We start from the raw sequence: 21,900 nt of genomic DNA, 5'->3' as shown, positions 1-21,900 counted from the left end.
TGCTACGCCGTAGCCCGTAGCACGGAAATATATGTGTATGGCAAAAAATGGCCCCAAAGTAAAAAAAATGTATTTTTTTTTACTTTTAATATTTTACTCAACTTTTTGCTGTTTACTTTTCATATTTTACTCAACTTTTTGCTGACGTCTTTTTTGAATCTTTACGGGATCAGATTTTCCGCCCATGTGATCAGGTATTCGTAGATATAATTTATTTTTACAGGTTTAATAGTCATCTGATGCTTTAAATTGCGTTTAATTAGCAGTAAATGCTAATTTCTTATGCATTATATGTTTTATTTTAATTAAAATCTTCATTTTTCTTCTAAAAAGTAGGTAACTATTTTGTCGAGTTATTGGCATTGTATCAAATATAATACATTTGATTTTCCGAAACTGGAAAATCCTGGATTATTTTCCTTATTTTTTAATAGTCTAGTATGCTCAATAGGTGACAAAAAACTAAAAAAATGTTTATATTTAAGATATTTTGAGCCTTGCCAAGATAAGGGTTAAATGGCAGCGCGGCTGGAAGATCAGCGCTGGCACTTTTGGAAAGGTTCTTTACCCTCATTACTTAACCTTTTCACTGCCAAAGACGTGAACTGACGCGCGCGGTTGCAGCCTAATCAATCTTAAATCATTCTGACAAGGTGAACCTTGTCGTCGTGAACGACGGGAAAGGGTTATAAGCCATTTTGTCGTGTCTTATGACTCCCTTACACGACACGGCAGCAAACGTCTTCAGTTGGATAATATTCTACTAGCTCTCGTTCCGTCAATTATGCTTGGTAACCACTACTACTACCGTCTTACGGCTCGGCCACGACATCCAGCGACTTGCGACGGCGGGAGCGATAACCATAGGTTGGACCGAAAGGTCCGATCGCTGTGTCACGCTCCGTAGCCGAGGCGTTAGGCATTCTTGGCGTCCAAAAAACCTTGTAGAATACATTTAAAGTTTTTACTTCAGGACTGAGAAATCTAAAGGACGTATATAGGCTAAATACGTATGAATTCAATAGAGTTCTTTAGGTCTATATATTACAGAATACTTTTAACTTTTAAGTATTACCAGGCGTGGCTCACTCCGCGATTTCGTCGCGTAGCAACAAGTAGCTACAAGTACATCCGTCCCACACCAATTTTGGTGGCTAGCCACCAGTGGCGGCGCGTCAAACATATCCATAGGCAAGCCAGGGCTAATTTGGCTTACATATTTCCTTTACAACTCTGCTCAAACGTCCAAAAACAGGCAATCCGGTGGGAATCGGCTTTTATGGACGCGCCGCCACTGCTGGCCAAGTAGCCATAGGCCGCGCGTGGCGTTGTCGCCACCTAGCGGTCATGTCTTTCCTAATCGTTACAGACGCGTTTTGTTAGAGAGTGAATCTTCTGTACCTAGTACTATTTATTTCTTTTACATATTTAAACTTTTCATTCCAGGTGTACACCGTAGTAAACACGGAGACGGGTCAGCTCCTCGCCATGAAAGAGGTGAGCATCGCCGCGGGCGACCGCCGCGCCATGCAGCGCGCCGCCAACGAGCTGCGCGTGCTCGAGGGCGCGCAGCACCCGCACCTGGTGCGCTACTACGGGATAGAGGTCCATAGGGTGAGTAGAGTACAGATGAAATACACATTGGCATTAAGAGCGCATCGAAGAGCACACTAGCGCCACTGCTAAATAATCGTGATTTAAATTTAACGAAAAATATTTACCGAAGGGGGGCGCTACGTACTGTATTTTGTATTTAAGTACCTTTTCAATACATCAAACTAGTTTTTATGTTGCTGGATTCGTCGATCTATGAGCTCAAAACAAAAACGGCCGTTTTAACTTTAGACGCGTGGATAGGACGATTTTCACACAAATAGACTAAGCCCCACGATAAATAACAATACAAAATTATCTGTTATCAGGAGGAAATGCTGATCTTCATGGAGCTATGCGTGGAGGGTTCTCTAGAAACCCTGATCGCGACATCTGGCGCATTACCCGAACAAACAGTACGGCGGTATACAGCGCAACTACTCAGCGCAGTCTCAGAGTTACATGCGAGGAACATCGCGCATAGAGATATTAAGAGTGAGTGCCATCAACCTATAGCATATATTACAGAATATGTTCTGTAATATCCCTGTTCATCAAAAGCTTGTAACTTATAATACATGTGGAAGTCCCTTTCTAACAAAAGCTGTCAAAAAGGGACTTCCACTTAAATTACAAGTTACAAGTTTTTGATTAACAGGGCACAGTTCTTAGATAAACCTTAGAGCATTTAATAACCGGAGTCGCCTTTAAGAGCTTACCCCTCTGCCGAAAACGTTGCACAATTGTGCAAACTTTTGTATGGGCTGACGTTTATCTGACATGGCTATTCGTACGTTACGTACAAATCGTATACAAATAACCATACATTTGAGGTGCCCCTGCCCCGCACAAATCGGCAGACTGTTTTGTACAGAAAATGACAGCCAAGGCGTTTCCAGTTAATAAATGCTTTAAGATAAAAGAGGTATAAGAGCTTTTTGGAAGAACTATAGTACTGGTCATCAAGCACTGTTCTGGTGAACATTCGCTATAGGTAGGAGTGTTCATGAAAGAGTTTGACGTTAACCTAAAGCAGTTTTCTAATAAAACTATTCGCCATAATGTCGTATATTTACCCTACCTTATTGGAAATATTTTTTCAAGTTTATCTTTTCCTAAAAAATAATGTGTTACTATTACTATACTTACTACCATGAGTTTCGCTTCATAGATGTGTCTTCCAGGTGGCAACATATTTCTGATGAACGAAGGGCACTGCCTGAAGCTGGGTGACTTCGGGTGTGCGGTCAAGATCCGCGCCACCACCACGGCCGCTGGCGAGCTGCAGGGATACGTCGGCACACAAGGTACTTAAATATTCTCTACAGGTAGGGCGAAACGAAACCTCAAAATTTTATAAAATCCAACATGCAACATCAATACATCATCCATTTTGAAAATGTGACCCCTCTAAACTCTAATTAATAAATGTACGAGTAAGTATATGTCAAAATTTTAAATTGTCCTGGCTGCCATATATCTAATACATTTAAACGAGCAATTCTTGTTTATATATGTTGCAGTCAAAAGTGTGAACTGGTCATAAGAACTTTTAACCGACAAAAACAGGCAAAACTGCTTTTGACTGAGCATGTTGGTCAAAAGTAGTTTTACCTGAAAATCATACCTATTTCTGGCAGCAGTTTCGTTTTTATGGCGTAGCAAAAAAAAATAACCCTAACCTACCTATCTCAGGGAAGAGTTTCGTTTTTTGGGCGTAGCATAAAAAAAAAACCCTAACCTACCTATCTCTGCGAGTACTTTTGACTGATAGTAACAGTCACAATTACTATTAACCAATGATTTTCAGGTAAAACTACTTTTGACCAACATGCTCAGTCAAAAGCAGTTTTGCCTGTTTTTGTCAGTTACTTAAAAGTTCTTTTGACCAGTTCACACTTTTGACCGCGACATATATATCTCTGAAACATTTCGATGAAATTTGCTATATGGGGGTTTTCGGGGGCGATAAAATAATCTAGCTAGGTCTCATCTCTGGGAAAACGCGCATTTTTTTTAATTTTTTGATGTTTTCCGAACAAAGCTCGGTCTCTCAGATATTGACATGTCAAAGGAGAGCTTTGCGTTAAATATACGAGAAGAGTAACAGTATTTCCTTTGCAGCATACATGGCGCCCGAGGTATTCATGAAGTCGGACGGGCACGGGCGAGCAACGGACATCTGGTCGCTCGGCTGCGTCGTCACAGAAATGGCTTCAGGCAAAGTATGATTACTTGAATATTGAATATAATACGAGTGTTCGAGAGTGAAATTATCTCGGCTGATATTGAGACCTATTGTTAGTTCCGTTAATAATCAACTAAATATTTCTTACTATAAGAGCACAAACTTGCTCGCGATTTTAGTATTATTGAGAATGAGGTTGTGAACTTTTGAGGTTTCATCCAATTAACAGGCGTATGTTAACAGGAGTAAAACTGTACTCCATTTTCACAGTCACAATAAATTTGAGTACCTAGCCTGTCTTAACACCAAAGTTTTCTTATATTGTGAATAAATTACCGTGTCAATCGCACATTCTGTTGTATTCTGCTTCGGTTTTGTTTTTATGTTCTGTGTTGTTTTGTGTTTGTTTTACGTGTCAATGGGTACACTGAAAATCAGCGTCGTAACACTACTCATGTGCTGCGACACATGCTGAGTGTTATCCTTTTTGGAACAATTTTCCAATAAAAGTATCATTCATTCATTCATTTAATTCCGCTCGTTTTTCATACTCAACAGAGCCTGAAAGACCCTAAAAAAGTAAAACTAATTTCTTTATTCCAGCGACCGTTCCCCGAGTACGATAGCAACTACCAAATAATGTTCGTAGTCGGCATGGGCGGCCGGCCGCACATACCCGAGTCGCTCTCCGAAGAAGGGCAACAGTTCTGCTTGCTCTGCCTCACGCACGACCCGGACAAGAGGCCGAAGGCTGAGGCCCTCAAGCTACACCACTTTCTCATGGTGAGTGCTAAAATATCGTTATTTATTTAATTAGGATGATAAGGGGCGATTTTCATTAAAAGTTGGTTATTAGATAGTTTTTAAATACTTTTTATAATTTTAATGAAAATCGGCGGCGGAATATTGTTCTAAAAATCTTCCTCTCGGTAGGTACCATCGCCCACACTATTAACTGTTTATCGGTAAACCTTATTACAGAAGTGCCCATAATGCTCACAGCATTACCCCGCTGGATGGCTGTGGACAGCCTTTGCACCAGAAACGATCCTCTCTCTTTTTCCTAAGTTATCAACTTTTGTTTTTTTTTGCTAAATCATTGAGTTTTTAAAGCTACTGTGTATTAACCTAGTGCTAAAACGAATTTATTCTTATTTCAGGTGAAAAACGACGAATGCTTCGAATGCCAGCCGGGAAAGTTCCTATAAACCGCGATTTCGACCTACTATCAAAAACTACCATCACGTTCATAAGGGTACGGCCTTGTGACGAGCGTCCAGCGGAGCGTTCGACTAGGTGTGCGGCGTGGCATCGAGCGCAGAACTTCACAACTTATCTACAATTAATAGAAACATATTAAAATATTAGGAAAAAGGTATTTTTAAAACTACTTAAACAGAAGTATGCAGATGAACAAATGCATTTATTGTTGGTTTTTAGAGCAATGGACTTTTCAATTATAAAAAATGTAATTTTTATATATGTAGAGTCGAACCAATAAAAGTCTGCAGCGGATTTGATAGCCCACGCAGTGTAAGTGTTATTTATACGTCATATTTTCATAGAAGCGTGACGTGGGCTATCAAATCCGCTGCAGACATTTCTTGGTCCGACTATAGTAATATTAACTGTATGAATAATATCGATTAGCTTAGTCTTTTAGGTCTCAATGGTTTTATTATAGTTAGTTATCTCATTTTTAATGTGATTTTAAGCGTAAATTATATAACAATATTATGAATTCAATATATTTTTGACTAGATAAAATTCAGTGTTGTTTTGTAAATTTGTAGCCATTATAACATTAGTTCTACATATACATGAAATATAAAACTTACCAAAAATTTATGGCCAGAACTGTTTAGATTTTTAAGAGATATATGATACATTTATTTTATGATAAATCTCTGATTCAGTCACACATTATTTTAGGAAATGACGTATACGTTGTTAAGACGTTAATTGTTATATGTATATATTTGTTTTATCTTGGACGATTGAGTAATAATAAATAAATAATCAAAGTAAGTCTTCTTTTTATTGTGATTATCAATATTTACAGTCGCCATCAGATATATCGGAGCGACCAAGATGCTCGCAAATATCTGAACATTGTCTCTATTAGAAAGATGTGTGCAAAAGTGACGAAAAACTTCCGTGGGTCACAGTCATTGAATATGTTTATTAATACGGGTTAGTAACATTTGCTGTAGCCCGCAGTCTGAGTGGGTCCGTCAATGTGTGCTTCCGTTGAAGAAACTCCTCGCTATGGAGCGAAACATGTCGAGCAATTTTCGACTTACATGAGTGACCCGATTTGATATAATTAGCGTCACTTGCACCATCCCACTAACCCGGGGTTAACTGGTTAAACCAATATATCTGATAGCCATTGTACATATAAATTCAAAAGTCTTAACTGCCCCTTGATAGCCTTTACGGTCTTTTTAATAAGGTTCAATATAACCTAATGACTTAAAATAGAAATTGTAGTAAAATGTATGGGAATAAATAAAACCCTGCTTCGTTAATAATATTTATTGAGAGCAACATTCAATTGACATTGGACATACAATCTACTGATATGCTTAGTTACTTGCGCTAACAGAAATGCTAGTCGCTTAGAGGAAACTGGGGACACTTGCTTCCCTAGAACATTAAACTGCAAATAATAGGTAGGCATGAACTTTCTTATTTTATAACCGTAGTATTTTGACTCCGTAGAGTACAAACAGCAACATTCCTATCTATATCAGTGGACCTTATTACAAAAGGCATAAGGTTCACCGATGTAGGTACAGTTAACAGTCTTAGTTAACTTATTTTAGATATATTGGTTGTTTCAATTAAATATGTGCCACAAAGCTTACTAGACAACCTTTGGTTATCAAAGAACAAAAATAAGAGTTGAAACATCATAACATTTAGTAGTAGTAATCACTTTATTACATTTAACAACCGTCCCCAGTCTCCCCTACCGCTAACGCACAGGTACTGGTGAACTTAGCTAGACTAAGGAACAGTCGGATAGACGATCTGACATTTTGTAACCCGTATACCAGATACTAGTGAATACAGAAGACTGGCAACCTTCGTAAAACGCCACGAGCCTCATCTCATTACACGTCGCATTTGCTCATACTTTGTTTTTTTTTTAATGATATAATGAGGCATTCGAGCTGACGAATCGCCTGGTTATCGTCACTCATTGCCACTTTGCAACATCAGAGGGGTGCGAGTCGAATGACTTTCCCGGAAATTAAGAAATTTAAAAGCGTGTACCTGCGAATACGCTCTTTTCATGAAGGTTTGAAGCTCGTATCGGTCGGGTCCGGATTACCAAAATTAGGTTACAAAATGTACAGAATACACTTATAATTATCAATGGTATGACTGATCATCCAATATGGAATCTACAGTAAAGCCTAACAAATCTAACAATTATATTTCAAGCTTTTTGATATACGAGTCTATACGACACGACCGCGGAGAATTTTGTTGCTACTCTTACATATTCATGGGATATTGTACTTCTATGTATTTACTATTAATATTGTAAAAATGTCCGTAAATGCAGGATGTTTTTCAAACCTTAGCCTTGGCAAGTATGGCCACATGCCACATACTTTGTTAATTATCATAGACATCATAGTCACAAATTTAAATGCATTTTCTGATAATTCACACGATCACTCTATCGTTTAGTAGGTACCTACAGTCGCCATCAGATATATCAGAGCGGCCAAGGTGTTCACAATATCTGAACACGCACTCTAACGCCTTGACAATAGAGGCGTGTTCAGATATTTGTGAGCGCCTTAGCTGCTCCGATATATCTGATGGCGACTGTACATACCTACTGGCCTATAACCGCGAAAATCGAAGTTCGCAAATTGCGGGCATTTTTCTCTGTCACTCTAATTACGCCTTCATTGGTGTAAAAGAGAAAGATCCCCGCAATTTGCGAATTTTGGTTTTCGCGGTAGCCCCTCTGAGCGCCGAGAGTGAGCGCCTAAGCGCCTACGTAATTAAAAACTTCCACGAAAAAAAACTTGTTAAGTATATTTTTCACCTCAGCAGCTCGAACAAGGGTACTTTGCTTCTTAAAAACAGTGAGCAAAATGCGATTTTGCTCACTGAGTCATTTTGTCTCACTCAGTGAGCAAAATCGCGTTTTGCTCACTGAGTGAGACAAAATGAGTGAGTAAAATCGCATTTTGCTCACTGAGTGAGACAAAATGTCATTCAAGTGACCTTTATAGTCAAATGTCATTTCAACATGCGGGGTCTAATACAAGTTCGATATACTTGGGTTCTATTATCTCTGTCCCTCTAGGTATGTTCTCACTGCTTAGGGCGAAAAATTTTGTGTACTACACGAGATCAAAGTTATTTACATCTCGTGCGCTTTTGAATCCCTTACTACGCTCAAGATTCTAAATTAGATTCACTCGCTACGCTCGTGAATCTATTATAGAATCTTTCGCTTGCACGGGACTCAAAATAAGCACTCGAAGAAATATCAAACTTTGATCTCTTGTTGTACAAATAACTATTGTCTTTTAAGGCGCACAACAACAAAATGCTCCGTGTTTTTGCCAGTTAATGGCATTAGTCAGCAACAAATGTAACTAAACCACCCTTAGTTAGAATGATCTGAACATACCTTAATTATTAACACAGAAAGTGTATCGGTCATTTTGAACATCTGGCTTGTGTAGTGTAGGTACATCTGCTGTTGACTCTACCACACTAATAAACTAGTTCTATAACTAACGAACAATCAACAAGTGATATATTTCTATTTAATATCATTTTGCTTTAATGAGAAAGTGAGATGCACTGACATTGGACAAAAAAATTGGACAGGTAGTATACCATCCTAAGACATTTTAATGATTTTACAAACGTATTTTTGCGTACGAGTTTGAAAGTTTTTTGACTGAGGAAGCGCCGTGCATTAAACACAGGCAAGCGGAATTTCCCTACCGTTAACCGACTGTAGTCCAAAAGCTCCCAACTACTGACGATGATGATGGTTTTACGGTACGATTCCTCGGAACTCGATTACAGACGCATTTTCAGATTAATTTTCTTTAAAGTATATTCAATTCTATTTTGTTCTTGTTAGGTAAAATAGACACGTAGAATATATTTCAAATACCTTCTAGAATTTCAGGATCGGGTAATTACTTATACTACCAATCTTATTCCACTACGGTAAAAAAATCAATACGGGAGTAATGCAAACTAAGCTTTAAGCGGGTATCCCTACTTTCCAACAGATGCCGCTACTGGTCTATATTCGTGGACATGGATTTTTTAGTGTCATAATGTTTTGCTATACCCAACAATCATTTCACCTATCACTTATAACAACTCATAATAAAATAATACTAATAGCATAGGTACATATTTGTTCATCAAAAATATAAATCACAAAAATAACATTATCATTAAGAAAATACGGTATCTATAGGTAATAAAACAGACTCGATCGCATCACAAAATATTGTTAAAATATTGATTTTTATTTGATAACACTCGTAATAAACAATAAAAAATGAGATTATGTCGTATAATAATCTAATACAATTACTTTTTTGTTACTCTACTTGACACAAGGTGGCGTTGTGCACTTACTCTTGGTGAACAGCAAGAGACATCTATCGTATGATTATAGAACTATTCTTAACATTCACTTACACCTACAATTATTATATCAGGACATTTTGATATGTATCCGTTTCACTTACGACTACAAATTGATATGTTTTTGATATTCTTGGTCATGTCTCACATGATCGTTGACATTTGATATGTATAAGTTGCCTTACAATTACTAAGTTAGAACTACGATTAACATTTAATTGCATTTTCTATTTAACATTTAATCTGAGTTGGTAAATTATCCATAACCTCGTAAGACCCAGGCCGTACAAGAAATTAAAACCAAGTTAAAGGATATAGAGTAGTTTAAAAATCTTTGTTTATTAATTGAACGGAAGAAAATAAATTGAAGCTCTCTTTTTTGATAGGTTATTAAAATTTCATCGAACTTAATAAGTACTATGGGTAGGACCGTAAGCCTTACGAGGATAAGGATAAGGATATTAGGTTTTAATCCTCATTATTTTATTAAATACTAACATATTAAATAAGTAAATTATAACCCTGATAAAAAGAATATTGATGGCGTAAATATCACAATTTAACGTAATAAGATATAGTTACACAATTCCATTAAAAATTATAATTTTAACATGTTGTAAGGTAGGTATTTCGGTCATGTTTTAATTTATCGCCACCCGTTTGCGAATTACCTATTTTTCCCACTTGTATGTAAATATATTATTGTAAAATTTTAAGTATTTTAAATAAATAATAATGGGTGGAATAGGTATATGAAAATAAAGGTTTTTTTAAAGCACATGTGCGTGTAATACACAATATCAAAGGCTTATTAGTTTTTTATTGCAGCCACACATATAAAAGATAATAAAATGGATCATATAGCCTTAAATCTAAGTTTAATCGTTTTTTTTTATTAAATATTAATATAAGTTTTTTTAGGGGACAACAAATGTATAATTTAAACAATCTAGTAACTATGGGAAACACATTTTTCACAATAAATAATATGTGCATCGAATGTCACATAGTATGTTATATAATATAGTAGGTATACCTACGTTTTATGTTAAACAATCTTTGATATCAACTTAGTTTCTCAATAAAATATTTTACCCGTAATAAACAATACGTAGCACGTGCATCTAAAGGCAATTAACAATATATTTGAGTATAAAATACACCTAAAACATTTCTAATTTTTTTTTTATTCAATAAATACTTTTTTTATCCTGAAAGATAAACATATCAAATTAATTCTACTGTGGCTTTGGTATATAATTTGCATTTAAAGATTAAACACTAGATTCGTATATAGTCTACTTATTCACTAAGTATATTTGGAATTTGCATTCCACAAATTGACTAGATTTTACGACTAAAACATTTTACATAAAAGTTGTAAGCGTCAGAACATTTATAAGATTTTTTATAAGGACAATTTTTTTGATATGTTTTCGTTACTTAATCGTATTAATCGTTTCTTACTCGTACATCTACACAATGTGCGTATTAAATACGGAAACAAATTGAACATTTTGTAACTTATAATAATGATATTTTTAAACTTTCAAAACATCGCTTAAAAAGCGGCTAACATAAGTTAGTATTTAATTTTTATATATTTTTTTAATTATTCCCAAATAAATACTACTGTTTTGATGATTTCCATTTAAATATAATATAATATATTCGGATAACTTTACTTATTTACTAAATATATTTGGATTATAATACATATTTAACAAATTGAACGAGATCATACGACTAAAACATTTTACATACAAATTGTAAGCTTTAAAGTCGAACATTTACAGCTACATTTTAGGACATTATTTTTGATATGTTTTAGTTTCCTTACCCTTCAATTACGTTTCTTACAACTACTTAATGTGCGTATTACATACGGGATAAAGTTGATTATATATTTCGTAAACTGTTCATAAACATTCAAAATATCGCTTGGAAAGCGACCAACGTTTATTTTATATATTTTTCATATCCTTTTTAATACTTCTCCAATATAATGACAAACCAGACACTGATTACTAATTTACGAGGTTATTTTTTTTACTTTGCTTAATTTATTTGATATTATAATAATTTGATGATATTAATCAAAACGTCGTGCATTCAACGAACATGTCTATACATTGCGGCTACTTACTCTTTTTCTCTGGATAATTTGGTAGGCGCATAATCAAGGAAGAAACCCCTCGAAATATTACTGCGAAAGATGTTTTTGTACATTTTTAAACTTTTTTGCCTACAGTGAGATTAGTTTATAACCCGTTTAGCTCCTAACCACAAACATATCATCCTGTTTTCCAGTACACAAAATCTTGACCCACCTTCAATTCTTTAAAATTAGTTTACATTACCAAATACCTCCTGGTGTGGTGTTCCTCATCACCCTTTTGACTCCACCTCATACCTGCCGACACAAAGCCTTTGTATTGATGACAGGCCACGACGCAAATGTTGAGGTTTAGGTCTGCCGATGCTGGAACATCAGCTTCATGGAGTCCAGTGCCTCCTCCAGCGACTGCCTGTAGGCCTCCGTGTTGGTGACGCTGGACGACACGAAGGACGAGATGCAGAAGATGATGGAGTCCTTCTTGGGGTTGTAGCAGACGCCGTACCCGTCGGGGACGACAGCTCCGTAGCCCATGAACGTGCCGTCAGCGGTGGTGGCCACCTGGGAATGGAAAATTGTTATCGTTAAGTTGGCTTAGCAGGATGTTGGCTTTGTCTTTCATTATAGCTGAAACAACAGCACATCAGTAAGTCTACTGATGATCAGTTAAGAGTATTACCTGACTAGTGCTCAGCTTAAACTCGTTCATCAGCTTGTACGTGGGATCAGTGAACAGCTCCGGGAGCGGACCCTGGGCCCGCGCCGTCTCCCGCAGCCCTAGGAGATGGTTGTCGATGCCCCGGCCCAGGATGTTGGCTTCCATTATGGCGGTCTGCTTCTTCGCTGCTTCATCGAAGAGCTCTAGTTTCTTCTGTTCCTGGAAGTAAGCGGTTGATGGACCAAAGGCTTGAGTTTTGAAAAGCGAATTCTTATACCTCTCGCGACGAATGATGGTTCCATCAAGTCTCTTTTGGTTAAGGAATGAGTTTTTACCATATTTTTACTGCTTAAATGGGACACTTCCAAATAAAGCCATGTCCTAAACTTCCATAAAATGTCTACAAATATTTTACGTGACAGCTACTAACATAAGAAATAACTGTCATAGGTCATAGGGACTATCATTCGACGCGAGAGGTACCTATAAGAGTTAAGAACCAGGTATAAGCTGTGTTTTAATATACTTATAGTAACAGCACCAGTCATGGGACATTTAAGAGGAAATTTGGAGTATTTATGATAGTTCCCGTATACATGTAAATGGTCTACCGCTTAGCGTGTTAAAAGATGAAAGTCCTATCCGTCTTTCATGTTTTAGGCGTGTTGTATCAAAGATACAGCAATTAGTTTCCACATATTTAACAAATTAAAACTATGCTTGTTTTCTCTAGTCATGGACACCAAAGCTCCAGTAATGGGCCCCCGGTAATGGACGTGGATCCAGTAATGGGCCCCCTATAATGGGCATTGCTCTATCAGTATAAAATATTGAAATGGGGAATAAGTTACGGCAAAAAAATCAATTTTTGGTATAAGCTTTTATCGCTGAATGTATTTTTCTTTCCACAGCCAATTATTATTGTATTAGATCCATCGAGACAATTCTAATATACCCAAACACAATTAGTTAGGGTTTATTGCGATAAAGTTCCCATGGCCACCTCCTGTCTCCATCATCAGATTAGGTCCATGTTATCATAATATTGCATTATCATCCGATTTTACATACTTACACAAAATTTCAACTGAATCGGAAATCGAAAAGTGGCTCAAATTCAGCTACCAAGATTGGACCCACACTAACTAACAGGGCAAGTTAAATAAAAGTTTGGAAAAACTATATTAATTTATCCGAAGTCCGAGAATACCTCCTGATTGACATATTTCGTAACTACATTTTACTTCTGTATTGTTTAAACATGAAATTATGGCATGGCAAGCATCATTCTGTCAATTGTCTCATCATAGGAGGTACGCAGTTTTACAGCTCCTATAATGGGATTGGGCCAAATACCACTATTTTTTTACATCTACGGAGTCACAACATAGTGTGTTGTATACCTTATCTCATGGTAAATGCAATTAACAAAACACATTCTAGTTTTCATCAAGTATTAATTAATTGAAATTTAATAAATTAACTCACCTCTCTTAGCGAAGTTGTTAAGAATTCGTAGTGGTATTTTTTTTCAGTGACACGACAACTTTTGGGTTGACGCCAATTTCTTAAAAAGCAACCAAATTTAATGTAACTTCAAACTGAAACAGCTCTAGGGCTCTTATTTATGATAACCAGTGTTTATAGACTACTTTTAGATACTTATTTTAGAGGAATTATGTTTTTTTGTCCCATTACTGGTTCCACGTCCATTATAGGGTATACTACTATACCACATACTAAAAATACAGCAGAAACGACCAACCAATTGTACCTACATACATAAGCAATATCATACAATTTCCCACAATTTTTGTACGACTTCCATAAAATGTAATTTGGAAAACTAAGTATCTAACACAGATGCACACACTTACTTGTTACATACTCCCACAATCTACAATTTTGGAACCTACATTTTGGATAAAGGTTTCAACACTAGTCAAGCTCTTAATGTTTCTACAAGCCTAATTCTATAGCTTTAAGGTCGAATCGCCGTTATTGTTACTGCAGACTAACGAAACAAATAAAAGTTTATATAATATAGCCCAGAGGGCATACCGTGAAAAACGAAACGCACGAAGAGCGATTCAGAGGTAGATAACGAAATTTCGATTTATTCGTGTTTCGCGGCAGTCCCTCAAATTTCGAAGCTAAACATTGACTTATGACTACAAGCGTGTAACAACAGGAAAAGTGTACCACCCATCCCCTATAAAGAAAAATACACCTTTTTCAAGTTGTATGAGGATATGACGATTTTCTCCAAAACAATATGCCTATAACCTACTAGATTCCACTATACATTGACACAAGCTAAATTAAGTGTGGCACGTCAACTGCCGAGTTCCTCAACCAACATAAATTAACAAACTTATTTTTATGGCTGTATGACGATTTTATCGATAGCAAAGCGACGATCACCCACTAAATTCCGCTAGACATTGACACAAGCTAGCTAAAGTGTGGCATGTCAAATGTCAAGTTCCTCACCCCATATAAATTAAAAGACACCTTTTTCTGGCTGTCATCAGCCTCGGAGAGGGGCGGGGTCTCGTCAGCACACATGGCCTTGGCCCAGGCCAGGGCGGGGAGGTGGGCTGAGCGGATGTTGTCCACTCGGCCTTCGAGGAAGCGGCGGAGGGAAGCTGATTCGTAAGTGGACACCAGGTGTCCGTACATTCTGAGAAGCAAAGGAGTAATTTGGTCGGCAATCTGGCCTCATGTTGATAAAATATTGACAGCTTAATGTCTTCACCATCAAAGTAAAATGATGTCTCCAATTAGTTTTTGGTTAAGCTATCATATGGTGAACTAATAAATAAATATGCCTTAATCAGTTAAAAAAGTTAAAATAATCTAGGGGGAGTGGAGACCTTGGGGAGAGTCTCGTCCAGTATGATGATATCAAAAAAACAGCTGGATCAAAATGGGTACAAAGAGCACAAAATAGAACAGAATGGCAAACATTGAAGGAGGCTTACATCTCAAGAATTGAAAAGGACTAAAAAGAAGATGAATCCAGGGATTATTTTAAATATATAGGTATTGTTTTATTAAGGTCCTGACATTTTTTAGTTGCGGTCTTTGATCTAGAGTCCTTGTGTAAGATATCCCTATAATAATATTAATATTTATTTATCTTACTTAAAGTAGGCATACTGCATGGCGAGCTGAATGTAGACGTCCGGGCTGGTGCGGCAGCTCTTCATGTACTCCCGCCCGTAGCCCTTGTACGTGTACACTTTCACATCCAGGTCCGAGATGTTGCTGGAACATTCAGGCAATATTAATCTATATCCATCTTTAGTTTTTATAGAGTCTGCAAGATTCCCTGCTGAACATTTCTGGCTTGTTAACTTAAAATTGGATCAGAGCGATGGAGCGGCATTTGTCACAATATAGCTACAAAAAAAATTATACCGATAACATATTAACATCTACAATCTCACTGTCAACTTCAGTCATCAGAGTAGCTCAAGGGGCCATGTTATGACTAAAGCACACTACACACACAGGTAAGGTAAGGTATAGTTCATCTTCTATTTTTCATTAATCTAACTCGAACGTGATTCTCATCAGCGAAATAGAATTTCCCATAAAACATTGTCTCATTGGACGCTTCGGCGCGGGCCTGGCCCAGTCTAGCGTGAGTCATCCTTTACTCTGTTCTTTCATCAAATTCTATCGGAGAATTGTTTTCCTTAATCAAGGTACATACCGATCAATCTCCCTCCCAGCTTGCTCAATCATCCTCTCAACATCAGTCGTGAGGATCCACTTCATGGCCTGCGGAGCGGGCAGCAGGGCCAGCGGCGGGGCAGGCCGGGCCGCCACCGCAGCCCGAGCCAGCGCCCGCTCGGCCAGACGAACCACCGCCACGCCTTCGGCCGCGCTGTGCTCGTAGCACATACCCACGGTGCCGTCGGATGATATGATCAGCTGGAAATTACGATTGGTGAATTAGTTTGCTCATAGGTAGTTAAATAATAATTTGAAAGTACAAAAGATTTTAGCACAGGAAACGACAATGGGCCGGCCAGGGATGAAGAGCTTATCTGTAAAACGGCAGTTGCAGTTATACATTTGACCGACTAGCTTAGTGAAGCGAATAGCAAATAAGCAGAAAAATCATTAACAAATTAACTCACATTATAGACGATGTGAGTTAATATGTATTCAAAACGCGAAAGTTTAAAATATTATAATCATTAACAAAATTTTTCGAAAGTATATTCGCCACGGTCACCGATTCATCCACGCACAAGTATTCTTGAAGAGTTTCTGGGCTCACCTGGACAGTCTTATCAAACCAGCGGTTAGCAGAGTGATGCTTAGTCCCTGCTCCATGCATGGCTCGTAAGAACGCGTTGGTGTCAGCGTCAGCGTCAGCTCTGTCCCCGCCGGCCTCGTCGAGGCACACGATGCACAGCGCGCGGGAGATCAGCTCCATGTTGTGACGGTTGGTCTCGTCTGGAATGGAAGAATAAGGGATTTTAGGCGTGCCTCATGTTTAAGGGATGAATTGATAACATAGAGTTGCCAAGATAGCAATCATTCATCGTAATGTCAATGTCTGGGAATTCTCGTTTCGTTTAGGCAGACCTAATTAAGCTGCCCAAGCGAGCCATGCCAGGATAACGTTAGTAGGGTGATGACGAGCATATCTATTACAAAGAAGTTGGTAGTTTTTACTTAGAAGAGTAGGTTAGATACTTTTACTTTCTTATAGGAACAATAATGGCCCCACAAGAGAGCGGTGACTGCATCTACCATGGCCACATCTTGTTATGTTTGATCCTTCGCAGAGTATGTCCAGGCGTCCTTCGGCAGGGAAGACAGAAGCGTGCGTCTAGGGGTTTACTGAACCAACCTACCTTCAGGCGAACCTACCTGACCTACCTTCAGGTAGGGAAGATAGGAGCCCCACACGTGGCACCGGCGGGGCCCATGCTGCATCTACCATGGCCATCAGGAGTTGTGCTTGAATCATGTCTGGTTAGATTGGACACCTACCCTCACAGAGTATGTCCCTCGCTCTGGCCCAGGCGTCCCTTGGCAGGGAAGATAGGAGCCCCACACGGGGCGCCGGCGGGGCCCCTGCTGCGTCCACCATGGCCATCAGGAGCTGTGCTTGAATCTCGCCAGGGGTCAGGCGTCCGCGGTCGGCAGCTTTCACTGGGATGGGGTAGAACTGGAAAAGGGAGACATTTTTTAAAGTTTATCGTTGGTTTCTGTGCTGGTAACTTTTTATGAGGTGGAGTTGTTATACTGGTGGAGTATCACGCCTAGATTAGATTGTATAATAAATAACTCTTTGTTTTAATGTAATCGAAATTTAAGGTTAAGTCATAATTTCATTCAACCGTATAAACTGTATCCAAATGTCTTAAGCAGAAGAATCAATTGAAATTAATGTACAGTAAGCATTAAACTATAACATTAACTATAGTGGCTGTGTGAGTTGTAGACCTCGCAAACCTCATCCGAGGCATTTAAAAAAAACCCAAAAATTGCTTTGACAATTTTTTTTACATAAATTATAATTAGCATAGGTAATTAATTATCCAACTAGCTCACCAAATTTTACAAGAATCGGTTGAAATATGCCACATATAGAACATCCGAACATACAAACGCATTTTTGATCAAGCTGAAACGGAGATCTTCCCTTTCGATCGGTCAATTCAACATGCACATGGAATTTTAGTATTTTTAGCTTGGGCACAGTTACAGCTGTCATTTTCGTACAATTTATAACCTCTAAAACTCGATATCTCGCAAAATTGTATTGAGATCGTACCCAAGCTGTTTTTGTTGTAAAAATACCATAAACTGTAAAGTCGTAAATTGTTAACTACGGGTTACACATGTTAACATGCATGTGACACCCTGTCAAAAATTATTTTCTTTCTTTCTTTCTATGGCCCGCGAATAGACACAGAAGTTGATGTATGATCTTCAGTGAACTACCGATAGCGCCTTCTATCTTGCTCTCCGCGCCATCTATTGACAAAAAGCGTCAACCGCCATAAAGTACCTTTACTCGTGGGACGTCACATCTTTCTTATAAAGACACTTAAATGGTCTGCAAAGTTTTACTATTACGGTGTAAAGTATTTTTACGAACCACAATATGTACGTGTTTAAAGGAACTATTATAATAATAATAATAAAATTCTTTATTGTGCACTACTAAAGAAAAGTACATAATAGAAAAAAAAAACAGGACTTAAATGACAGGATTATATACTTGTTTAGAAACAAACCATAAATTCTGTCTCTAAACTGTAATCTAATTCTCAAAACTTAGGTCATCTCATAATGTTGTTAAGAGTTAAGAGAACGATGCCGCAGTAAACCTACTTTAAACAGTAGGTATTAAAAGAAATTTGTTATGGGTAGTAAAAGTCATACCTACATATGTAGGTACATTCGTCGTAACCACTAGTGTAGTATTATACAGATCTAACGGTCATTAATTAAAACAATCTAGTTACGTTTTAAAATATTACAGAATCTAAAGTTTTACACTGTGTTGTATACTTATTTAGTTAAAATATTTTACATGTGCTGAAATGTACCATCTCGGTTGGTAAATAAACGCCATCTCGTGTTGAGTAGAAAAAACGAATACTTAATAATTATTAGATTTTAGTCCATTTAATTAGCATTTTCATTTACTAATAACAACTAATAATGTTGTTAACATGATTTTTATCATAATTGCAGTGTGAGTCAAGAGAATACATAAATGCACCAATGGTCAATCTGGGCTTTGTATTCTTCTTCTGTTTATTTTATTAATTCCTAGCTAGCCACTGTTCTTGGAGACCGCGAGGACAATTCTTCGAAACATCGGAGGTAATTTAAAAGTAATTTTAAGTTGCTTTTAAGTGCTGTTACAAAAATGAAAATCGTGAAAGTTTAAATCAGTGTTTCGTATATATCTGTTTAGTTAATTTAACTTTTAAAACTACTTTGTGCAACTGTCAAGAGAAGTTTACTGTGACGAGGGACGGACGGCTAAGTAACGAGATTACTTCAGACATTGAATTAGAGGGGTCCACAGCTCGCAAAACTAACTAAATACTCCCTAGATTTCAATGGAAAAGTCTAATAAATAAAGTTACGTCAAAGAAAGCAGAAAAAGTCCATTTAGTGGAACATATTACATACTCTTTTTGGTGAGTCCCAAGATACAGGCTCTGCCTAGTTGGGGCACAGAATCAATAATAGTACTAGATACAAGAGGACTCACTCTCTAACAAAACGCGTCTGTCACTATCAGCACAGATATTGCCGCTAGGTGGCGACAGCGCCACGCGCGGCTTATGGCAAACCCCAAAATTGGGGTCGAACGGATGGACTTTTAGCTACCTGTAGCAAAGCGACGAAATCGCGGAGTGAGCCACGCCTGGTTTGGGGTTTACCGGACACTTTTTGTGCATGCTACTGTATTCTTAGTTATTAACTCATATTTATAGTTTCTATTTGCGAATTTATTTTATTACCTTTATTTACCGACGTTTCGACACAGGTTTCACTGGTCGTGGTCGCTGCTATTGATGTCCCAGCAAAATGTCAAAACAGAGATTTGTGTAACTACCCGAAAAGTGTATGAAAAAGTCAAAATAATTTTATTCTAATTGTTACTCTTATTCGTAACTCCATTTAGGTTTTTAAGGGCGTATAAATCCCGGTCTTTTGATAAGCTTGCGTGGGGATATACATCCAACACGTAAAGGCCCCTTGGAGAGCTTTAATGTCATGTTGAATTGTTATATTGAGTACTAGCTTTTGCCCCCGACTTCGTCTGCGTGGAATTAGTAATTTGGGTACCATAATTTTTAAACAAATCTGCTTTTTATATTACACCCTTCTTTTCACCCCCAAAATGGATGACTAATTAGTCAAAACTGCGACCTTTCTTTATTTGTAGCGGAAGGTTTTTTGAGCCCTTTTTAATTTAAGATAGGTATTATTTTCTTTTATTTAATTATTAAATTTGTATCTTCACTTCCAACTCCACTCCAACTTGGAGGTTCGAGAAGTTGAAGTTGAAGAAGTTGAAGAAATTGGAGAAGTTGAAGACGAAGAAATGGAAGTTAAAGTTGGAGAAGTCGGAGAAGTCGAAGTTGAAGAAATTGGATAAATTGAAGAAGTTTAAGAAAATAAAGAAGTTGGAGATTTGAAGAAGTGTAAGTTGGAGAAGTCAAAGAAGTTGAATACGCTAGCGCAGTTGAAGAAGTGAAATAGATCGGAGAAGTTTAAGTTGAAGAAGTTGAAGTTGACTTAGGTGAAGAAGTTCTTGAAGTCGAAGACGGTTAGGAAGATAAAGAAGTTGGAGTAGTTGAAGTTGAAGAAGTTGGGAAAGTTGAAGATGTTGGGGAAGTTGAAGAAGTTGGAGAAATTGAGGAAGTTGAAGTTGAAGAAGTTGGAGAAGTTGAAGTTGAATAAGTTCAAAAGGTTGAAGAAGTAGAGAAGTTGAACTTGAAGAAGTTGAAATTGAAGAAGTTGAAAAGGTTGGAGAAGATGAAGTTGAAGAAGTAGGAGAAGTTGAATTTAAAGAAGTAGGAGAAGCTGAAGTTAGAGAAGTTGAAGTTGAAGAAGTTGAACCTTAAAAGACAAAAGTTCAGAATAGATCGTGAAATATATAACTTACTTTTCTTGTTGCACCATTTTTATTACATCTCTGTTTAGCCCTATGGTTGACTGGTAGAGAATACCTTTAGGCATTAAGTCCGCCATCTCTACATTTTATTTGTATTTTGTGCAATAATGTTTAAATAAATATAATATACCTACAAATATTTGTACCTGGTGAGGTGTCGGGTCTCGGAGGCTAGACATTTCTAGAACAGTCCAGAACATTCGAGAGTATTCGGGAGCACTCCACAGCATTTCAGAACATTCTGGTATGTTGTCGAATATTTGAGAACATTCTAGATCATTGTGGAGTATTCCAGAACACTTTCGAATGTCGTGGAATATTCTGGAACATTCGAAGCAATCTCGGGTCTCGGGTCTTTACCTCAGGTTGGGTCGGTGGCTAGATATTTCTAGAACAGTTCAGACCATTCGAGAGTATTCGAGGGCATTCCACAGCATTTCTAACATTCTAGATCATTGTGGAACATTCCAGAATACTTTCGAATGTTCTAGAATATTATATCGTTCCCCGGGACTCAAACTATCTGTATTCCAAATTTCAACCAAATCGGTTTAGCGGTTATTGATTCCCCATACAAACTTCCATCCCCTTTTTCACCCCCTTAAAGTGGAATTTTTGGGATAAAAACTACCCTATGTCCTTCCCCAGGACTCAAACTACCCCTATGCCAAATTTCAACTAAATCGGTTCAGCGGTTTAAGCGTGAAGAGGTAACAGACAGACAGACAGACAGACAGACAGACAGACACACTTTCGCATTTATAATATTAGTATGGATGTGTTCCCTCGTATTTCCCCACGAAACTAATCGGGATATTTTGGTATACTAACATAGTTCCTGCAAGCCACGACAACCAGTTCCTCCTGCTCCCCTTCTGGACGCATGATTGGTAGCTCCAGACGGTCCTTGCCCAGCTGTGGGATGCGGCACACGCCCAGCAGGCGGTAGTACTGCAGCATGCAGAGAGGCTAGCCCTATAATACCTACTGCACCATTGGTATACTAACGTAGTTCCTGC

At 37.7% G+C, this 21,900-nt stretch overlaps 2 protein-coding genes across 5 annotated transcripts in view; one reads left to right on the top strand and one right to left on the bottom strand.

The window, feature by feature from the left end:
• Window positions 1-5,809, top strand: part of LOC134672197 (uncharacterized) — a 50,062-nt gene extending 44,253 nt beyond the window's left edge. The window contains exons 29-34 of the mRNA XM_063530101.1: window positions 1,447-1,614; window positions 1,923-2,088; window positions 2,778-2,900; window positions 3,718-3,818; window positions 4,385-4,564; window positions 4,942-5,809. Coding sequence (XP_063386171.1) covers window positions 1,447-1,614; window positions 1,923-2,088; window positions 2,778-2,900; window positions 3,718-3,818; window positions 4,385-4,564; window positions 4,942-4,989 — 786 coding nt within the window. The 3' untranslated portion in view covers window positions 4,990-5,809. The remainder of the gene's footprint in view (window positions 1-1,446; window positions 1,615-1,922; window positions 2,089-2,777; window positions 2,901-3,717; window positions 3,819-4,384; window positions 4,565-4,941) is intronic.
• A 495-nt stretch (window positions 5,810-6,304) lies between these two features.
• LOC134673926 (choline O-acetyltransferase) lies at window positions 6,305-21,850 on the bottom strand. 4 transcript variants are annotated; one of them, XM_063531971.1, is made up of 8 exons: window positions 21,713-21,850; window positions 17,224-17,401; window positions 16,502-16,680; window positions 15,929-16,149; window positions 15,355-15,477; window positions 14,701-14,890; window positions 12,229-12,426; window positions 6,305-12,110 (listed from the first exon to the last, which is right to left on the bottom strand). In XM_063531971.1, the coding sequence occupies exons 1-8, from the start codon at window positions 21,839-21,841 to the stop codon at window positions 11,901-11,903; spliced, it is 1,428 nt and encodes a 475-aa protein (XP_063388041.1). In that variant the 5' UTR covers window positions 21,842-21,850; the 3' UTR covers window positions 6,305-11,900. The 4 variants fall into 4 exon arrangements, with proteins under 4 accessions (XP_063388041.1, XP_063388048.1, XP_063388056.1 ...); XM_063531978.1 differs by having other exon boundaries at window positions 12,229-12,420; XM_063531986.1 differs by having other exon boundaries at window positions 14,722-14,890.
• Window positions 21,851-21,900: the final 50 nt, after the last annotated feature.

Source organism: Cydia fagiglandana, chromosome 2, assembly GCF_963556715.1.
Source record: "Cydia fagiglandana chromosome 2, ilCydFagi1.1, whole genome shotgun sequence".
NCBI classification, from domain to species: Eukaryota; Metazoa; Arthropoda; class Insecta; order Lepidoptera; family Tortricidae; genus Cydia; species Cydia fagiglandana.
The sequence above is the reverse complement of the archived record's forward strand: the minus strand, read 5'-3'. Positions and strand labels throughout refer to the sequence as shown.